This window comes from Megascapheus bottae, unplaced genomic scaffold (assembly GCF_031878675.1).
Source record: "Megascapheus bottae isolate mThoBot1 unplaced genomic scaffold, mThoBot2.hap1 HAP1_SCAFFOLD_277, whole genome shotgun sequence".
In the NCBI taxonomy this organism is placed as follows: domain Eukaryota; kingdom Metazoa; phylum Chordata; class Mammalia; order Rodentia; family Geomyidae; genus Megascapheus; species Megascapheus bottae.
Window position 1 is genome coordinate 119,583 of NW_028327463.1, and position 17,628 is coordinate 137,210.

Consider the following 17,628-nt stretch of genomic DNA (forward strand, 5'->3'; position numbering starts at 1 on the left):
GGCATAGCTGGGAGGCGGGGCATGGCGGGGGGCGGGACATGGTGGGGGAGGCGGGGCATGGCGGGGGAGGCGGGGGAGGCGGGGCATGGCGGGGGAGGCGGGGCATGGCGGGGGAGGCGGGGCATGGCGGGGGAGGCGGGGGAGGCAGGGAGGCGGGGCATGGCGGGGGAGGCGGGGGAGGCGGGGGAGGTGGGGAGGCGGGGCATGGCGGGGGAGGCGGGGCATAGCTGGGAGGCGGGGCATGGCGGGGGCGGGGCATGGCGGGGGAGGCGGGGCATGGCGGGGGAGGCGGGGCATGGCGGGGGCGGGGCATGGCGGGGGAGGCGGGGCATGGCGGGGAGGCGGGGCATGGCGGGGGAGGCGGGGCATGGCGGGGGCGGGGCATGGCGGGGGAGGCGGGGCATGGCGGGGGGCGGGGCATGGCGGGGGAGGCGGGGCATGGCGGGGGAGGCGGGGCATGGCGGGGGAGGCGGGGCATGGCGGGGGCGGGGCATGGCGGGGGAGGCGGGGCATGGCGGGGGAGGCGGGGCATGGCGGGGGGCGGGGCATGGCGGGGGAGGCGGGGCATGGCGGGGGAGGCGGGGCATGGCGGGGGGCGGGGCATGGCGGGGGAGGCGGGGCATGGCGGGGAGGCGGGGCATGGCGGGGGAGGCGGGGCATGGCGAGGGGCTGCACACACACCAACAGCACTGTTCCTGTGGCCCTTCAGTGTTTATTCTGCTGGTTTCTTCTGAGCACGACCTTTTTTTTTCTTTTCTTTCTGTGGGTCTGGGCGCTGTCCCTGAGCTCTTCAGCTCAAGGCTACCCCCCTACCCTTGGGCCAAGCCTCACTTCCCGTTTTCTGGAGGTTCACTGGAGATCAGAGTCTCAGGTCCTTTAGTGCCGGGCTGGCTTTGAACCTGGATCCTCAGATCTCAGCCTCCTGAGCAGCGAGGGTGCCAGGCGTGAGCCACAGCGCTGGCTGAGAGTATGACATTTTAAAGACATTTTTACTAAATCTTGTAGTTGAATCTTTCATATTTTAAAGAATTCTTAATGGTCATTTTAATTACATTTTTCTAAGCCAGGCGTGGTTGTAGCTGTTTGGGAGACTGGATCTGAGGATCACGGTGCAAAGCCAACCTGGGCAACAAAGCCCAAGAGACCATTATCTCCAGTTAACCAGTAAAGGCCAAGTAAGCTGTGCTCCCGCGGCAGAGTTCAGGGACCGCGCCCAGGACCAACAGAAGAAAGCCCACGGGGAGGACGCCCGGTGGCGCGGTCACCGAGCTACGTGTCTTTTGTGTTTAGGGTGCATATTGGACAACGAAGAAATCGTGGAGACATTAAGAAAATGTAAAGTGACTTCCCGGGAAATATCAAAGCGCATCAAAGCGACAGAAAAGGCGGAGCGTGAGATGCAGGCCACGCGGGCACGGTACCTGCCGGTGGCCACGCGAGGGACCCTGCTCTACTTCCTCGTGGCCAGCCTCTCGAAGCTCAACTACATGTACCAGTTCTCCCTGGCCTGGTTCCGGAAGATCTTCATCGCTTCCGTCATCTCCAACCGCGAGGAAGAGGAGACCGGCATGAGCCGGGACACGACGACGCTGGGCCGAGGTCACAGGATCAGCGGCGTCTCAGCACCGCCTGAGCCGGACCACGGGGCGGGTCCCCGACACCTGCGCACCAAGCGCGCGCTGGATGCGCTGACGAGGAACGTTTTCAAGGTGAGCGCTGGCCGGGCGGCGGGAGGCCGGGCGCGGGGCGGCCGGGCGCTGCCCTGACGGCCGTGCGCTCCCGCAGGTCATTTCCGCAGCTCTGTTTAATCGGCATAAGCTCTGCATCTCCTTCCTGCTGTGCACTACCATCATGAGAAACAACACGGGCAAGACCTGGCTGGACGAGCAGGGCTTTCTCCCCGAGGAGGAGTGGAACGCCTTTCTCTACTCGGGCATCTTGGTAGACATGAAGAGCATCCTGCCCTCGCCGGGGCTTGACAGTAAGTGAAGGCAGTTGTTCTGGATGTGGTCGGGCAAGGGTGCCGGGACGGCGGGAGGCTCCACAGCTGGTGGGGAAACGCCGGTGGATGTCAGCACCCAGCCTGGTGTGTGCGCAAATGCAGCTGTTTTCACCCCTGCACGTGTGTGTGTGTGTGTGTGTGCGCGTGCGTGCGTGCGGATGTCAGCACCCAGCCTGGTGTGTGCGCAAATGCAGCTGTTTTCACCCCTGCACGTGTGTGTGTGTGTGTGTGTGTGTGTGCGCGCGTGCGTGCGTGCAGATGTCAGCACCCAGCCTGGTGTGTGCGCAAATGCAGCTGTTTTCACCCCTGCACGTGTGTGCGTGCGAGCGTGGGTGCGTGCGAGCACACACATGCGCCACTCCTGGGGCCTGAACTCTGAGCCTGGAAGTGTCCCTGGTTTTCTAAAAAGCCCCATTCCTGGCCTTACTAGTTACTGGAAAGAAGCGTCTGGTGGAGTCTCGGGCCTGGGCTGGCGTTGAACAACGATTTTCCCATCTCAGCCCCCTGAGCAGCTGAGCTCACAGGCCAGAGCCCCTCCGCTTCCCGGAGCACAGGCGAGCTCAGCCGCGAGGGGCTCTGGTCATGTGCGGTCCTGGAGGTGTTGGGAGGCAGGGCCACCGCGTGGCACCCAGGCAGGCCTGGAACCCACAGTCCCCGCGCCTCCGCTCCCAGATCCCAGAGGGCCACGCGCCTTGCTCACCAACCCTGGAAGGCAGGGCAGTGAGGCCACCGTGAGCCTCATCTGGAGGAGGGTGCAGCCGCCCAGAGGGGGGCAGCCAGCCCTTCGGAAGCCTCCCCAGGACACCTGAGCCTACCCAAAGGGCCTGGGCAGAATCTCCCAACCACTGCCAGAAGCTCCGTATTCTTTCTTATCTCGTGTTCGGTGCCAGTACCAAGGCTTGACCTCCGGGCCTCTCCCTCACGCCGACACGCTACCGCGTCCAGGGTCTACCGTCTTGGTACTTAATTGGAGATGGAGTCTCTTAGACTCTTCTGTTTCGGAGTGGCTCCAGACCTCCATCCTCCGGACCTCAGACTCCTGAATGACAAACCGTGTGGGGTGTTGGGGTGTTTCCTGTGCTTTCCCTGTGTATTTCCTGTATGTTCAGTGTGTGTTTCCTGTGTATTTCCCTGTGTATTCCTTGTGTATTTCCTATGCTTTCCCTGTGTATTTCTTGTATATTCCTTGTGTGTTTCCTGTGTACTCCCTCTGTATTCCTTGTGTGTTTCCTATGTTTTCCCTGTGTATTTCCTGTATGTTCCTGGTGTGTTTCCTGTGTATTTCCCTGTGTATTCCCTGTGTGTTTCCTATGTATTTCCCTGTGTATTCCCTGTGTGTTTCCTATGTTTTCCCTGTGTATTTCCTGTATATTATTTGTGTGTTTCCTGTGTATTTCCCTGTGTATTCCCTGTGTGTTTCCTGTGTTTTCCCTGTGTATTTCCCTCTTTATTCCCTGTGTGTTTCCTGTGTATTTCCCTGTGTATTCCCTGCGTGTTTCCTGTGCTTTCCCTGTGTATTTCCTGTATGTTCAGTGTGTGTTTCCTGTGTATTTCCCTGTGTATTCCTTGTGTATTTCCTATGTTTTCCCTGTGTATTTCTTGTATATTCCTTGTGTGTTTCCTGTGTACTCCCTCTGTATTCCTTGTGTGTTTCCTATGTTTTCCCTGTGTATTACCTGTATATTCCTTGTGTGTTTCCTGTGTATTTCCCTCTTTATTCCCTGTGTGTTTCCTGTTTTTTCCCTGTGTTCTTCCCTATTTTCTGTTTTTCCCTGTGTACTCCCCGTGTATTTCTCTGTGTGCTTCTTGTGTATTTCCTTCTGTATTCCCTGTGTATTTCCTATGTTTTTCCCTGTGTGTTCCTGGTGTGTTTCCTGTGTATTTTCCTGTCTATTTTCTGTGTGTTTCCCTGTGTGTCCCCTGTGTGGGCACAAGGTATCTGAAATGCCTGTCAAAGCCACACTGTGATAGACTCCATGCACATTCCCGGTGTCAGTCTGGCAGACACTAAGTACTGACGAAGGTGTGGGGAGCCGGAAGCCATGTGTACTTGTGGTGGGTTTGGGGTGCAGTCACACTGCAGAGAAACCGATTTCCTCAGATCACTGAGAACGGAACTCCTGGGCACGGTGACTCACGCCTGCCATCCTAGCTACTCAGGAGGCTGAGGTCTGAGGATTGTGGTTTGAAATCAGCCAGGAGAGGAAGGTCCTGAGATTCTTATCTCCAGGTAACCTCCAAAAAGCCTGAGGTGGAGCCCTGGCTCATGTGATAAGAGTGCTAGCCTTGAGCAAAAAGCTCCGGGACTGCGCCCAGGCCCAGGTTTCAAGCCCCGGAACCCATACACAAGAAAAAGGAAAGGAAAGACTAGAACTGCTCTGTGATCCAGCAAGCCTCCCTGGATCTCTCCCCCGAAGGTGAGACCCAGTCGGAAGAGATACCCGGTCCCCAGGTTTACAGCAGCACTAGGTACACAGCCAGCAGGCAGTGGGTTGATCTACAAAATGCAACCTAGACACAGAGTGGAGAGGTGTCCTGGCCTCCCAGGGAGGGCTCTGCACAGAGGATGACACAGAGGCCAGGCGCGGTCTGGGGACAGCACCCCTTAGCACTGTCTTGAAGTGAGTGGGTGCGGCTGAGAAACGGAGCCCTGGTGCCGAGGTCTTGGAGCAGAGGGAAGCGGGGTATTTGCTGAGAAGGTTCTGTACTGACAGCGGGGCACAGTTAACACCCAGGCTGGGCACAGCCAACAGGTGAGATAAACTTGAGGAGCTCTGAACTGCAATAAGTAAGTCTTGTGGAAACTTAGTGACCGTGGGCTGCTCCCGTGTACTAAGAGGCTGACAGGCACAGGACTCGGCTCTTTTCCCATCAGACATGTTTGAGATGTACAAAAACCAGCATCTTCGGTGGCTGAGCAGCTCCGGGTGGAAGCAGAGCCAGTACATCAGCATGCGCCTGGCAGCCTTTGAGACCCTCTGCCAGTCCCTTCTGTCCAACGTGCAGCAGTGGGAGCAGTTCAGGAGCAGCCAGACGCCGTACTCTCTGCTGGGCCTGCCTTTCTCCCCACGCCACGGCTCCTCCGAGGAAAGTAAGGACGGCGCCGTGTCACGCCTGCCATCCAGCCACACAGGAGGATCGCAGTTCAAAGCCAGCCAGGGCAGGAAAGCCTGCAGGACTTCAGTCAAAAGCCGGAAGTGGGGCTGTGGCTCAAGTGATGGAGCTCTGGCCTTGAGAAAACCCAAGGCCAGTGCTCGGCCCTGAGTTCAAGGCCAGTGCTCGGTCCTGAGACAGTGCTCGGTCCTGAGACAGTGCTCGGCCCTGAGTTCAAGGCCAGTGCTCGGCCCTGAGTTCAAGGCCAGTGCTCGGCCCTCAGTTCAAGGACAGTGCTCTGCCCTCAGTTCAAGGCCAGCACTGGGGGAGAAAAAAAAAATTCTTTTGTCAACTCCATACCTGAGCCTCTCCATGAGCCCCAGTGCCTCCCTGCCCTCCTCAGCCCCCCCAGCGCCCCAACTCCCCTCATCCCCACCTCCCCTCAGCCCCCTCACCCCTCCATCCTCACCCCCCACCCCTCCACTCTCACCACCCTCACCCCCCACCCCTCCACCTTCACTCCCTGCCCTCCACCCTCACCCCCACCCCTCCACCTTCACCCCCTGCCCTCCACCCTCACCCCCCACCCCTCCACCTTCACCCCCTGCCCTCCACCCTCACCCCCCACCCCTCCACCTTCACCCCCTGCCCTCCACCCTCACCCCCACCCCTCCACCTTCACTCCCTGCCCTCCACCCTCACCCCCACCCCTCCACCTTCACCCCCTGCCCTCCACCCTCACCCCCACCCCTCCACCTTCACCCCCTGCCCTCCACCCTCACCCCCCACCCCTCCACCTTCACCCCCTGCCCTCCACCTTCACCCCCACCCCTCCACCTTCACCCCCTGCCCTCCACCCTCACCCCCACCCCTCCACCTTCACCCCCTGCCCTCCACCCTCACCCCCACCCCTCCACCTTCACCCCCTGCCCTCCACCCTCACCCCCCACCCCTCCACCTTCACCCCCTGCCCTCCACCCTCACCCCCACCCCTCCACCTTCACCCCCTGCCCTCCACCCTCACCCCCACCCCTCCACCTTCACCCCCTGCCCTCTACCCTCACCCCCACCCCTCCACCTTCACCCCCTGCCCTCCACCCTCACCCCCCACCCCTCCACCTTCACCCCCTGCCCTCCACCCTCACCCCCACCCCTCCACCTTCACTCCCCACCCTCACCGCCCTCATCCCTCCACCCATCCCCTTCCTCCCTCCTGCCTCTGCCCTTCCCCCCACCCCGCCCTTGCCCCTCTGCTCTGCTTTTCTCACCACCTCCACGTGCCCCCCCGGATGTGGCCTTGTTTGTTTCCTTCACATTTTCTCCATTTTGTTTGCAGATTTAGGCCATAATGCACAATATGAAATTATGTTGTGTACCAGTGTCACATCCTTCCATTACTCCCACTGGTGTCTCTAGGAGACAGGATTTCAGAAGTGCAGTCGACAATGAGTCGGTTATTTTATGTTAAGAAGTGCCACCAGTAGGGCGTAGAAGCTCACCGGTCATCCTCGCCGCTCAGGAGGCGGAGATCTGAGGATCCAGGTTCAAAGCCAGCCTGGACACCAGAAAACCTGAGAATCTTATCTCCAATGAACCTCTAGAAAATGGAAAGAGGGGCTTGGCTCAAGGGTAGGGTGGGAGCCTTGAGCTGAAGAGCTCAGGGACAGCGCCCAGGCCAAGTTCAAGTCCCGTGACCCACCAAAGCAAGAGCTGCTACCAGGACAACTTCCACAAAAGTCTACCTCAGTTTATGTTTTCACTGAGTGTGAAGGCTGGTGAGGATGTAAATTATAGAAACACTGGCCTTTATTAAGTTGGGCCAATCTGAACTTTTTTCTTTAGCTCTGGTCTTCCTGTTAGTGGTAGAAGTGTTTCAGCTGCCCCACACATGCCCATTTTCTTCTGGGGTGGTTGCTCCCTTCCCGTCACCTGCAGGAACCAATTGATGTTGCAGATAAATGTGTGTCCACGTGTGCTCTCCGCACCGTCTGTGTGTTGCTCGTGGGCGTTGCTGGCAGTGTCCGTGCTGTACAGACCATCGGCTGTGCCGATGTTCCCATCCTCTGCAGCTCTGGTTCTAGGCCCCCCACCCCACCCCGCCACCATGCAGCTAGGGCCCTCCTGGACTTTCACGTGGTGAACGTTACAGGCCTCCCTGTTAGGAGATAAGATCCCTCACTTTGCCCAAACTAGCCACCAACCTCCACCTCTGGGCAGATGAGATTACAGTGAGAGGCTCTGTGTCCTTTTCTTCCTTGATACACATAGCTGACGCATTAGAGCAGCGCTGCAGACGTGCCAGGCAGAGGGAAATGAAGGATCCACGCACAAGCAGATGCAGCCAGGACAGTAATAGTCCTGCTTTCTTGGCAGGTCCTGCTCCCCACCAGAGTCTTGAGTGGTTTTGAACAGAAATCTCAAACCTGGAGCTGCGAGTTTGGCCTAGTGGTTAAAGTGCTCGCCTAGCATGCACAAAGACCCGGTTGGGTTCCTCGCTACCACACACATAGAAAAAGCCGGAAGTGGTGCTGAGGCTCAAGTGGTAGAGCTCTAGCCTTGAGAAAGTCCAAGGACAGTGCTCAGCCCTGAGCTCAAGCCCAGGACTGGAAAGAAAGAGTGGGGGGGAGAATCTCAGATCTGCAGTCTCATCTGCTGGTAGTGGTCCAGTGTCCCCCTGACAGGTAGTGATGGCCTGGCACTGTGTCACCTCCATGGGGCAGCCTGCCTTCATGGCTGGGTCCCTTGAGATGCTTTCCAACAACACCCATCCTGTGAGGATTAAGCTCCCTTACTATCGGCAATTCACAAGAAAATAAAAGCATATGTTAGTATTGTGGCCATTCTAGTGAGACAACGTTTATAAAAGCTTATTCATTTGTTTCTTTCTCTACATGATATCTAACAGAAGTATTAAATGAAAATGAAGAAATATGTGCTCCTGTGAGTTTTCCCTGGGAGAGACTCACTCCATTTCAAAGACTTGTTTTGGTAAGGCATGCTTGGTATGCTTGAAGAACTTTTCTAGTCACCTGAACCCTTCCAGATCACATTTTTATCAGCCACTTATACATGAATCTGAAACCTCGGGTGGACTGAGCATGGGAGTGGAGGAGGCGTCCATGTCCTGCTCCTGTGCACTTTGGTGTGGGAGCCACCGAGCCAGGCCCCTGGCCCTCCCGCCCCTGCAGGTGTGCCACGCCACGCCTCTGCCTGGTCACCCAGGCCAGGCCAGCCGTCTGCTCACACCTGGCTCTCACCCACGCACGCTCACCAGCACAGCACCGCTCACATGAAGGGGACCCTCTGCCTCGCTGTGCCCGTCAGCTTAGCAAATGCCCAAAGGAAGAACCCGGCTCCAACTCAGGGGTTTCAGAACCAGGCCAGTGGCTGCTGACCGGAGCCAACGGTGGAGGAGGTGGTTTGCCTTCCGGGGTCCATCGAGACAGGAAGTATCTCCCCAGCCCCGCCGCCCAGGACTCCCAGTGGGCCAGCGGAGGACCAGCTTGGGCTCTGAAGGACGCGGAGAGGGCGGCGGATGGAGGCAGGGGCCAGGGGACCTCTCGGACCTGTTCCTGGCTACTTAGAAAACAGACAGCAAAATCAAATCTACAGAGCTCTAGTCACTCCCCTCCCCTCCAAAAAGCTCCCTCAGTCCTTGGGATTACCAATCACAGAGGTGGGAGTGGACAGTGACAGGTGACACGACCCCCTCCCCTCGGCTGGCCACTCCCCACACTCTCCATGTGCAATGCACTGCAGAAAATACAAATTTCAACTTGAAAGCTGGGCACGGTAGCTCACAAGCTGCTCAAGAGGCTGAGAGCTGAGGATCAAGGTTCAAAGCCAGCCTGGGCACTAAAGACCGAGAGACTTTTATCTCCAATTAACCACCAGAAAACCCGAAGTGGTGCTGTGGCTCAAGGGGTAGGGCAATAGCCATGAGAAAAACAAAAAAGGCTCAGAGACATCATCCAGGCCCTGAGATCCAGTCCCAGGACTGGCACAGAAACACTCACCACACACACACACACACACACACACACACACACACACACACACGGTTTCAAAGGGTAGAAGAGCAGAATTACATGGAAGGATTAGACAGGTTATAGTTATGTGGGAGGACTGGACGTGTCGTGATTATGTGAATGATTGGGTGCATTGTGGTTGACATCTGATGACCACGTGTGACAGTTGTGGACGTCTCAGCACGGCATCTGTCCCTAGTTCCCCTGTCCACTGCACGGACCACAAGCCTGCAGCGCCTGTCTTGCCCTGGGTGACAGAAAGGCCGGCTGTGTTCAGGATGTGACTTGTGGGCCTTGTGCACGGCAGGAGTGTGTACCTGGCTGGTGAATCACATAGTTTTCATGGGGAAGTCCTTCCGTCTGAAGTTTGCCGTGGGTTCCCACTGGCCTTGGGCCTCGGCTTACTGCCCTCGTCTTACAGTGCTCTCAGTTGTTTGCAGACCTGCATTCTGTTTGTGTGAACTTGCAGGCAGTGTGGTTTACTCCTCCCTGGCTTTCCCTGCCAGGAGCAGTGCAGGGTGGGGGGGGGATAGGGTCTGCTCTGGGTGTGCCCAGCAGAGCAGAACAAGGGGAAAGCCTCCTCTTGCCTAATCAAGGAGCACAGCTCCCTCCGGCCTTGGCACACAGAGGGAGCTGTGTGAGAGCCTTCCCACCCCTCTCCTGTATCTCCTGCATCAGGGATATTCCCAGGTGGCTCTCAACGATTCCTTATCTTTTCTTTCATATATTTTTATTGTGATTAGTAGAAGGGTTACATTATATTCACCAAATAGAAGGTGCATTACTTCACATACATTGATAGCCTTTCTCATGTCTTGGTCCCCATTTCCCTCCCCCACGCCACCCAGATCTTGTTTCCCTCCTTCCCTATCCTATTCCAAATAACCAAATACGCATATATACAATATATCAGATAACAAGGTGAAATACTGTAACAATTCTTCTTTCCTTTTTAGATAAAAATTCTTAGGCCAGAATGCTTAAATAGTTCAGTGACAAGTTTCATAAGTGAAAAAATGGGAAAGGAATATACTCAGAGAACCACAGTTAATTTGAAGGAATCCTATGAAGAATCCACTGCCCAGAGCCCCCTGATCCTAATCCACTCCTCTGGTGAGTGATGGGAGTGTGGGGTGGACACAGGGGGTGTGTGGTGTCACGGGGGGTGTGTGGTGTCACAGGGGGTGTGTGGTGTGTCACAGGGGATGTGGTGTGTCACGGGGGTGTGTGATGTGTCACAGGGGGTGTGTGGTGTCACAGGGGGTGTGGTATGTCACAGAGGGTATATGGTGTGTCACAGGGGGTGTGTGGTGTGTCACAGGGGGTGTGTGGTGTCACGGGGGGTGTGGTGTGTCGCGGGGTGTGTGGTGTCACAGGGGGTGTGTGGTGTAACGGGGTGTGTGATGTGTCACAGGGGTGTATGGTGTCACAGGGGGTGTGTGATGTGTCACAGGGGTGTGTGGTGTCACAGGGGGTGTGTGGTGTGTCACGGCGGGTGTGTGGTGTGTCACGGTGGGTGTGTGGTATCACAGGGGGTGTGTGATGTGTCACAGGGGGTGTGATGTGTCACAGGGGGTGTATGGTGTGTCACAGGGGGTGTGTGGTGTGTCACAGGGGGTGTGTGGTGTGTCACGGGGTTGTGTGGTATCACAGGGGGTGTGTGATGTGTCACAGGGAGTGTGATGTGTCACAGGGGGTGTATGGTGTGTCACAGGGGGTGTGTGGTGTGTCACAGGGGGTGTGTGGTGTGGCACAGGGGGTATGTGGTGTCTCACAGGGGGTGTGTGATGTGTCACGGGGGGTGTGTGGTGTGTCACAGGGGGTGTGTGGTGTCACAGGGGGTGTGTGATGTGTCACAGGGGGTGTGTGGTGTCACAGGGGGGGTGTGATATGTCACAGGGGGTATGTGGTGTGTCACAGGGGGTGTGTGGTGTCACAGGGGGTTAGTGTGTCACAGGGGGTTAGTGTGTCACAGGGGGTATGTGGTGTGTCACAGGGGGTATGTGGTGTGTCACAGGGGGTGTGTGGTGTCACGGGGGTGTGGTGTCACAGGGGGTGTGTGGTGTCACAGGGAGGTGTGGTGTCACAGGGGGTGTGTGTGGTGTCACAGGGGGGTGTGGTGTGTCACAGGAGGATGTGGTATCACGGTGTGTGTGGTGTCACAGGGGGTGTGTGGTGTCACAGGGGGTGTGTGGTGTCACAGGGGGTGTGTGTTGTCACAGGGGTGTATGGTGTGTCACAGGGGGTGTGTGTTGTGTCACAGGGAGGTGTGGTGTCACGGGGTATGTGGTGTGTCACAGGGGGTATGTGTGGTGTCACAGGGGGGTGTGGTGTGTCACGGGAGGGTGTGGTGTCACAGGGGGTGTGTGGTGTCACAGGGGGGTGTGGTGTGTCACGGGGGTGTGTGTGTTGTGTCACAGGGAGGTGTGGTGTCACGGGGGTATGTGGTGTGTCACAGGGGGTATGTGTGGTGTCACAGGGGGGTGTGGTGTGTCACGGGGGGGTGTGGTGTCACAGGGGGTGTGGTGTGTCACAGTGGGTGAGTGTTGTGTCACAGGGGGGTGTGGTGTCACAGGGGGGTGTGTTGTGTCACAGGGGGGTGTGGTGTGTCACGGGGGGTGTGGTGTCATGGGGGTATGTGGTGTGTCACAGGCGGTGTGTGTGGTGTCACGGGCGTGTGTGTTGGGGTTGTGTGTTGTGTCATGGGGGGGTGTGTTGGGGGTGTCATCTCAGAGCTTCCACAAAAAGGCCTGCTTGAGCCTAGTAGGCAGACACAGCCGACATGGCATTTCTAGACTTGGCCCAGAGCCATGGCCGCCTCAGGGCTGGGTCCCCTCCCCCCCCATGAATTAGGAACCCTGAGCCCGTGTTCTGCCCTACCCCTACCCCACTGGGAAGGACGGGTTGGGTTTGAAGAGGACAGGGGAGCTCATCGGGGGAAAGGGTCTCTAGCTTTGTTTTGTGGGGACTTTGATGTGTGCCAGTCCTGGGACTTCAGCTCAAGGCCACCGCCGTAGCCCTTGAGCCACAGCACCACGTCTGGTTTTCTGGTGGTCTCTGTCCTGTCCGGGCTGGCTTTGAACTGCGGTCCTCAGAGCTGAGCCTCCCGGTGGCTGGGACAACAGGCGTGTACCGGTCTCTCCCGCTGCACAGGGGTGGACCTGGCCAGCATGCTCCTGAGGTTTGCGCTGGAGTTGACAGGAACCACGAGCCATGTCACTATGGTCTCCCTGGGCCGAGGCCAGGCGGCCAAGGCAGAAGAGCTGATCGCCAAGGCGCTGGACAGCCAGCAGCAGTGGGTCTTCCTGCAGAACTGCCACCTGGCCGCCTCCTTCATGCCCAGGCTCTGCACAGTGGTGCAATCGTAAGGGATCCGACGACCGGAACCGGGAGCAAAGGCAGAGATAGCAGTGAGCTCTGTGCCTACACAAGGACAGATGCCACGAGCCGTCTGACATGCACTGGGTCCCTTCTCCAAGGGCTCAAACACCACACTGTACACAGACACACCCGTCCTTTCTTAAGACACTCGTAGTGCGTGTGTTCTGCCTTGCCCCTCTCCCCCTCGCCTCACACCTGGAGTTAGGAATGGCCCCTGTGATTCCACCGGCAGCCCTCGGCCACTCTGCCCTGCATTCCCAGGCCATGGCTGCTCTCCTGTGTGTGGTGGACGTGTGTGAATGCCATCTGCCCGTGAGGCACCTGGGCTTTATCCCCTCCACTGTGTACGTAAAAAAAAAAGTGCTTCCAGGGGCCTGGAGTTTGGCCTAGTGGTTAAAGTGCTTGCCTAGCATGCATGAAGGCCTGGGTTCAATTCCTCGGTACCACATACATAGAAAAAGCCAGAAGTGGTGCTGAGGCTCAAGTGGTAGAGCTCTAGCCTTGAGAAAGTCCAAGGACAGTGCTCAGGCCCTGAGTTCAAGCCCAGGACTGGCAAAAAATGTGCTTCCAGTCATGGGTGGTGGCTCACACCTGTAATCCTAGCTACTGAGGAGGCTGAGATCTGAGGATCAAGGTTCAAAGCCAGCCCGGGCACAAAAGGACCCGAGACTCTTATGCCCAGTTACCCTCTAGAAAATGGGCAGTGGGCTGTGGCTCAAGGGTAGGGGGCCATTTTTGTTTCTCCTCATTTATTCACGTACCTGCTTAGTAAAGTCTGAGCTTGTTGATTCCACTCCACTCGGTGGATTTCACCCTTATTCCCATCCTTTATTGTCGTGTTTAATTGACCTAGATGTCACTTGTGGCACTCTGCATTTCATTCCTTCTCCTTATTTTTTTAATATAAAAAGTTTTGAACTCAGGGCCCCAGACTTGCTAGGTAGTTGCTCTGCTTGAGCTAAAACTCCAGACCTTTGTTTTGTTCATTATTTTTTCCAAGATTTGTATAATGAGGGAAAAGGGAGCTGATGACTCTTATACCACTTCTTGTACAACATGAAAGCTCTGTGTCGCGTAAGATCACTGACATTAAAATTACCTCTCAGGTCACCTCAGACAGTGACATGCCACCTTGTTTAGAATATTTATGTTCTATGTAATATTTATACTTTGTTTTGCAGATTTCATGAGCCAGATGTGTCGGTAGATCCTGACTTTAGGCTGTGGTTAAGTTCAAAATCAGTTACTACATTCCCAGTGTCTATTCTTCAAACAAGTGTGAAGGTGAGAACCGGGAAAACTTGATTGCTCTGCAGGGAGGAGTCAGCAGCTCTGCAGGGAGGAGTCAGCGGCTCTGCAGGGAGGAGTCAGCTGGCTCTGCAGGGAGGAGTCAGCGGGCTCTGCAGGGAGGAGTCAGCCGGCTCTGCAGGGAGGAGTCAGCGGGCTCTGCAGGGAGGAGTCAGCCGGCTCTGCAGGGAGGAGTCAGCCGGTTCTGCAGGGAGGAGTCAGCCGGCTCTGCAGGGAGGAGTCAGCAGGCTCTGCAGGGAGGAGTCAGCCGGCTCTGCAGGGAGGAGTCCTCAGCAGGTTCTGCAGGGAGGAGTCAGCGGGCTCTGCAGGGAGGAGTCCTCAGCAGGATCTGCAGGGAGGAGTCAGCGGGCTCTGCAGGGAGGAGTCAGCGGGCTCTGCAGGGAGGAGTCAGCGGGCTCTGCAGGGAGGAGTCAGCAGGCTCTGCAGGGAGGGGTCAGCCGGCTCTGCAGGGAGGAGTCAGTCTGTTCTGCAGGGAGGAGTCAGCTGGCTCTGCAGGGAGGAGTCAGCCGGCTCTGCAGGGAGGAGTCAGCAGGCTCTGCAGGGAGGAGTCAGCGGGCTCTGTAGGGAGGAGTCAGCGGGCTCTGTAGGGAGGAGTCAGCCGGCTCTGCAGGGAGGAGTCAGCGGGCTCTGCAGGGAGGAGTCAGCGGGCTCTGCAGGGAGGATGTGTGGATGCACCCAGTGGTGCTGGGTGTCAGGCTGAGCCTTCCCAGCCCCAGGCGAGGCCACGTGCGCACACAGCCCTCAGTGACTCACAGCAGAGCGCCTGGCCGTGTCAGCTGGGGCTGCTCGGGTTCTGATGGCTGAAGACCCAGTGCGCGCCCTCTCCTGGGTTGGGGAGACTCGAGTCCCACGGGGCTCCCCTGACCCTTCAGCCCACTCCAGAGGCCAGCAGGGCCTCAGCAGCTTCCCCTGCGGGTCACTCTCTGTGGCATTCTGGCAGACAGTCCTAATAGAGCATGCGCTCAGCTCTGCCCAGTTTGTGTGGCGTTGCCAGGGCTCAGCATCTGAACAAGGATCTGGTCAGCCCAGAAGAGCATGGCGGGGTGGCTGAGGCCACTGAGGGGGGGTACTCCATCCCGCAGGACACAGGAGGGGACCACTGAGGGGACCTCGGAGCAAAAGGCGCAGGGCGCGCACTGGCGTCCGCCTTCAGGGCCCACCGCCACCCCTGGCGGGAGCCTGCGTTGGAAGGGGTCTGCGGGTGGCTTGGGGACAGCTCCTCTGGGCAGCCTCACTTCGTCTCTTCGTGGAGCCTTCTGCTCTGCGCTGACGTTGGTCCTGGGTGTCCTGCAGCCCCTCCACTCACGCTTACGAGAGCCCAGAGCTCAGGCTGCATGGCTGGCCGTGCCGGCGGCCTCGGGCTGGGCCCGGGGCCGGGCTTGACCACCATCCTGAGCCGATGGAAGAGAGACTGTCCCCAGCAAACAGGCCAAGCAGTGCAGAGGAGGCCACACCTCTGGAGAGCTTCCTGGCTCCAGAGCGGCCTGTGGAGAGGAGGGGTGCAGCCCCCACACAGGGCTCTCCACACATGGCCAAATCCACAGGTGACACTGGGGCACACAAGCCCACGCAGCATGCCACCCTCCTGAGCCAGAGCCGCCTGTGTACACCCACGGGATGGTGTGCCCCGGGCAGCCAGGAGAGCACAGGCTATTTGACTTACCAAGGAACAGTGAACACAGCTACCGTTCTTGACTGTGTGCGCGTGCGTGTGTGTATGTGTGTGTGCGTGTGTGTGTGTATGCATGTATGTGTGCGTGTGTGTGCACGCGTGTGTGTGCGTGCGTGTGTATGCATGTGTGCATGTGTGTGCATGTGTGTGTGCATGTGTGTATGCATGTGTGTGCGTGTGTGCGTGTGTGTGTGTGTGTGTGTGTGTGAACTGAGCAACAGTGGAAACACATCAGACCCTTTCTGACTCCAGGCTAAGAGCCACACTGTCACCTCCCCGCCGACCCCCACCCCATGGCTCTGCCACTGCAGCCGGGCCTGGGCCCCTGGGAGCCGGGCAGCTCTGGACAGCGCTCTGGGGGACAAGGTTTTCAGTGGCCTCAAGGACAAGCCTGGAGGCCCTGGGTCAGGGGACTTTGCCCTCTCTGCCCCCAGGTGGCCGTGGAATCTCCCCAGGGACTCAGAAATAAACTGCTTCAGACGTTCGGGAGCTGCGGCGAGGTGACAGAGGAAGTCCTGGAAAATACCGAGTATGGCCCCGCGTGGAGAAAGCTCCTGTTCAGCCTGTGCTTCTTCAACGCTGTGATTAAAGAAAGAGTCTGCTACGGGACCCTGGGCTGGAACATCCCTTACAAGTTCAGCTCCTCAGACTTGGAGGTGAGCCTGGCTCTGGAGAAGAAGATGTGGCTGTGGGGCGGGGAGGGGGGGGAACCAGAGCCCCTCCCCACAGGAGTGACAGAGAGACAGAGTGAGAGACAGACAGAGACAGACAGACAAGGTAAGTGAGGGACAGAGGGAGGAAGGGGAAAAGAAGGGAGATTAGGAGGGGGGGAGAGAGAGGACAGGGGTTTTGGGTCTTGAGGAGAGGGCGGCCGTGGTGGTGCTGGGTCCTGAGGAGAGGGCGGCCGTGGTGGTTCTGGGGTCCTGAGGAGAGGGCGGCCGTGGTGGTTCTGGGTCCTGAGGAGAGGGCGGGCATGGTGGTGCTGGGGTCTTGAGGAGAGGGCGGGCGTGGTGGTTCTGGGTCCTGAGGAGAGGGCGGGCATGGTGGTGCTGGGGTCTTGAGGAGAGGGCGGGCGTGGTGGTTCTGGGGTCATGAGGAGAGGGCGGGCGTGGTGGTTCTGGGGTCCTGAGGAGAGGGCGGGCGTGGTGGTTCTGGGTCCTGAGGAGAGGGCGGGCGTGGTGGTGCTGGGGTCCTGAGGAGAGGGCGGGCGTGGTGGTTCTGGGTCCTGAGGAGAGGGCGGGCATGGTGGTGCTGGGGTCCTGAGGAGAGGGCGGGCGTGGTGGTTCTGGGGTCTTGAGGAGAGGGCGGGCGTGGTGGTTCTGGGTCCTGAGGAGAGGGCGGGCATGGTGGTGCTGGGGTCCTGAGGAGAGGGCGGCCGTGGTGGTTCTGGGGTCCTGAGGAGAGGGCGGGCGTGGTGGTTCTGGGGTCCTGAGGAGAGGGCGGCCGTGGTGGTTCTGGGGTCCTGAGGAGAGGGCGGGAGTGGTGGTTCTGGGGTCATGAGGAGAGGGCGGCCGTGGTGGTTCTGGGATCCTGAGGAGAGGGCGGGCGTGGTGGTTCTGGGTCCTGAGGAGAGGGCGGGCATGGTGGTGCTGGGGTCCTGAGGAGAGGGCGGCCGTGGTGGTTCTGGGGTCCTGAGGAGAGGGCGGGCGTGGTGGTTCTGGGTCCTGAGGAGAGGGCGGGCATGGTGGTGCTGGGGTCCTGAGGAGAGGGCGGGCGTGGTGGTTCTGGGGTCTTGAGGAGAGGGCGGGCGTGGTGGTTCTGGGGTCCTGAGGAGAGGGCGGGCGTGGTGGTTCTGGGTCCTGAGGAGAGGGCGGGCGTGGTGGTTCTGGGGTCTTGAGGAGAGGGCGGGCGTGGTGGTTCTGGGGTCCTGAGGAGAGGGCGGCCGTGGTGGTTCTGGGGTCTTGAGGAGAGGGCGGGCGTGGTGGTTCTGGGTCCTGAGGAGAGGGCGGGCATGGTGGTTCTGGGTCCTGAGGAGAGGGCGGGCGTGGTGGTTCTGGGGTCCTGAGGAGAGGGCGGGCGTGGTGGTTCTGGGGTCCTGAGGAGAGGGCGGCCGTGGTGGTTCTGGGGTCATGAGGAGAGGGCGGGAGTGGTGGTTCTGGGGTCATGAGGAGAGGGCGGCCGTGGTGGTTCTGGGGTCCTGAGGA

General features: G+C 58.7%; 1 protein-coding gene across 1 annotated transcript in view; it reads left to right on the forward strand.

Moving 5' to 3' along the window:
• The window catches only part of LOC150039802 (dynein axonemal heavy chain 14-like), a gene marked incomplete at its 3' end in the record, with an annotated part of 148,942 nt that overhangs the window by 118,575 nt on the left and 12,739 nt on the right, over nt 1–17,628 (forward strand). The window contains exons 5-14 of the mRNA XM_090327586.1: nt 1,291–1,709; nt 1,786–1,981; nt 4,878–5,093; nt 7,050–7,252; nt 8,420–8,636; nt 9,431–9,495; nt 10,080–10,236; nt 12,277–12,487; nt 13,686–13,788; nt 15,919–16,140. Coding sequence (XP_090183712.1) covers nt 1,291–1,709; nt 1,786–1,981; nt 4,878–5,093; nt 7,050–7,252; nt 8,420–8,636; nt 9,431–9,495; nt 10,080–10,236; nt 12,277–12,487; nt 13,686–13,788; nt 15,919–16,140 — 2,009 coding nt within the window. The remainder of the gene's footprint in view (nt 1–1,290; nt 1,710–1,785; nt 1,982–4,877; nt 5,094–7,049; nt 7,253–8,419; nt 8,637–9,430; nt 9,496–10,079; nt 10,237–12,276; nt 12,488–13,685; nt 13,789–15,918; nt 16,141–17,628) is intronic.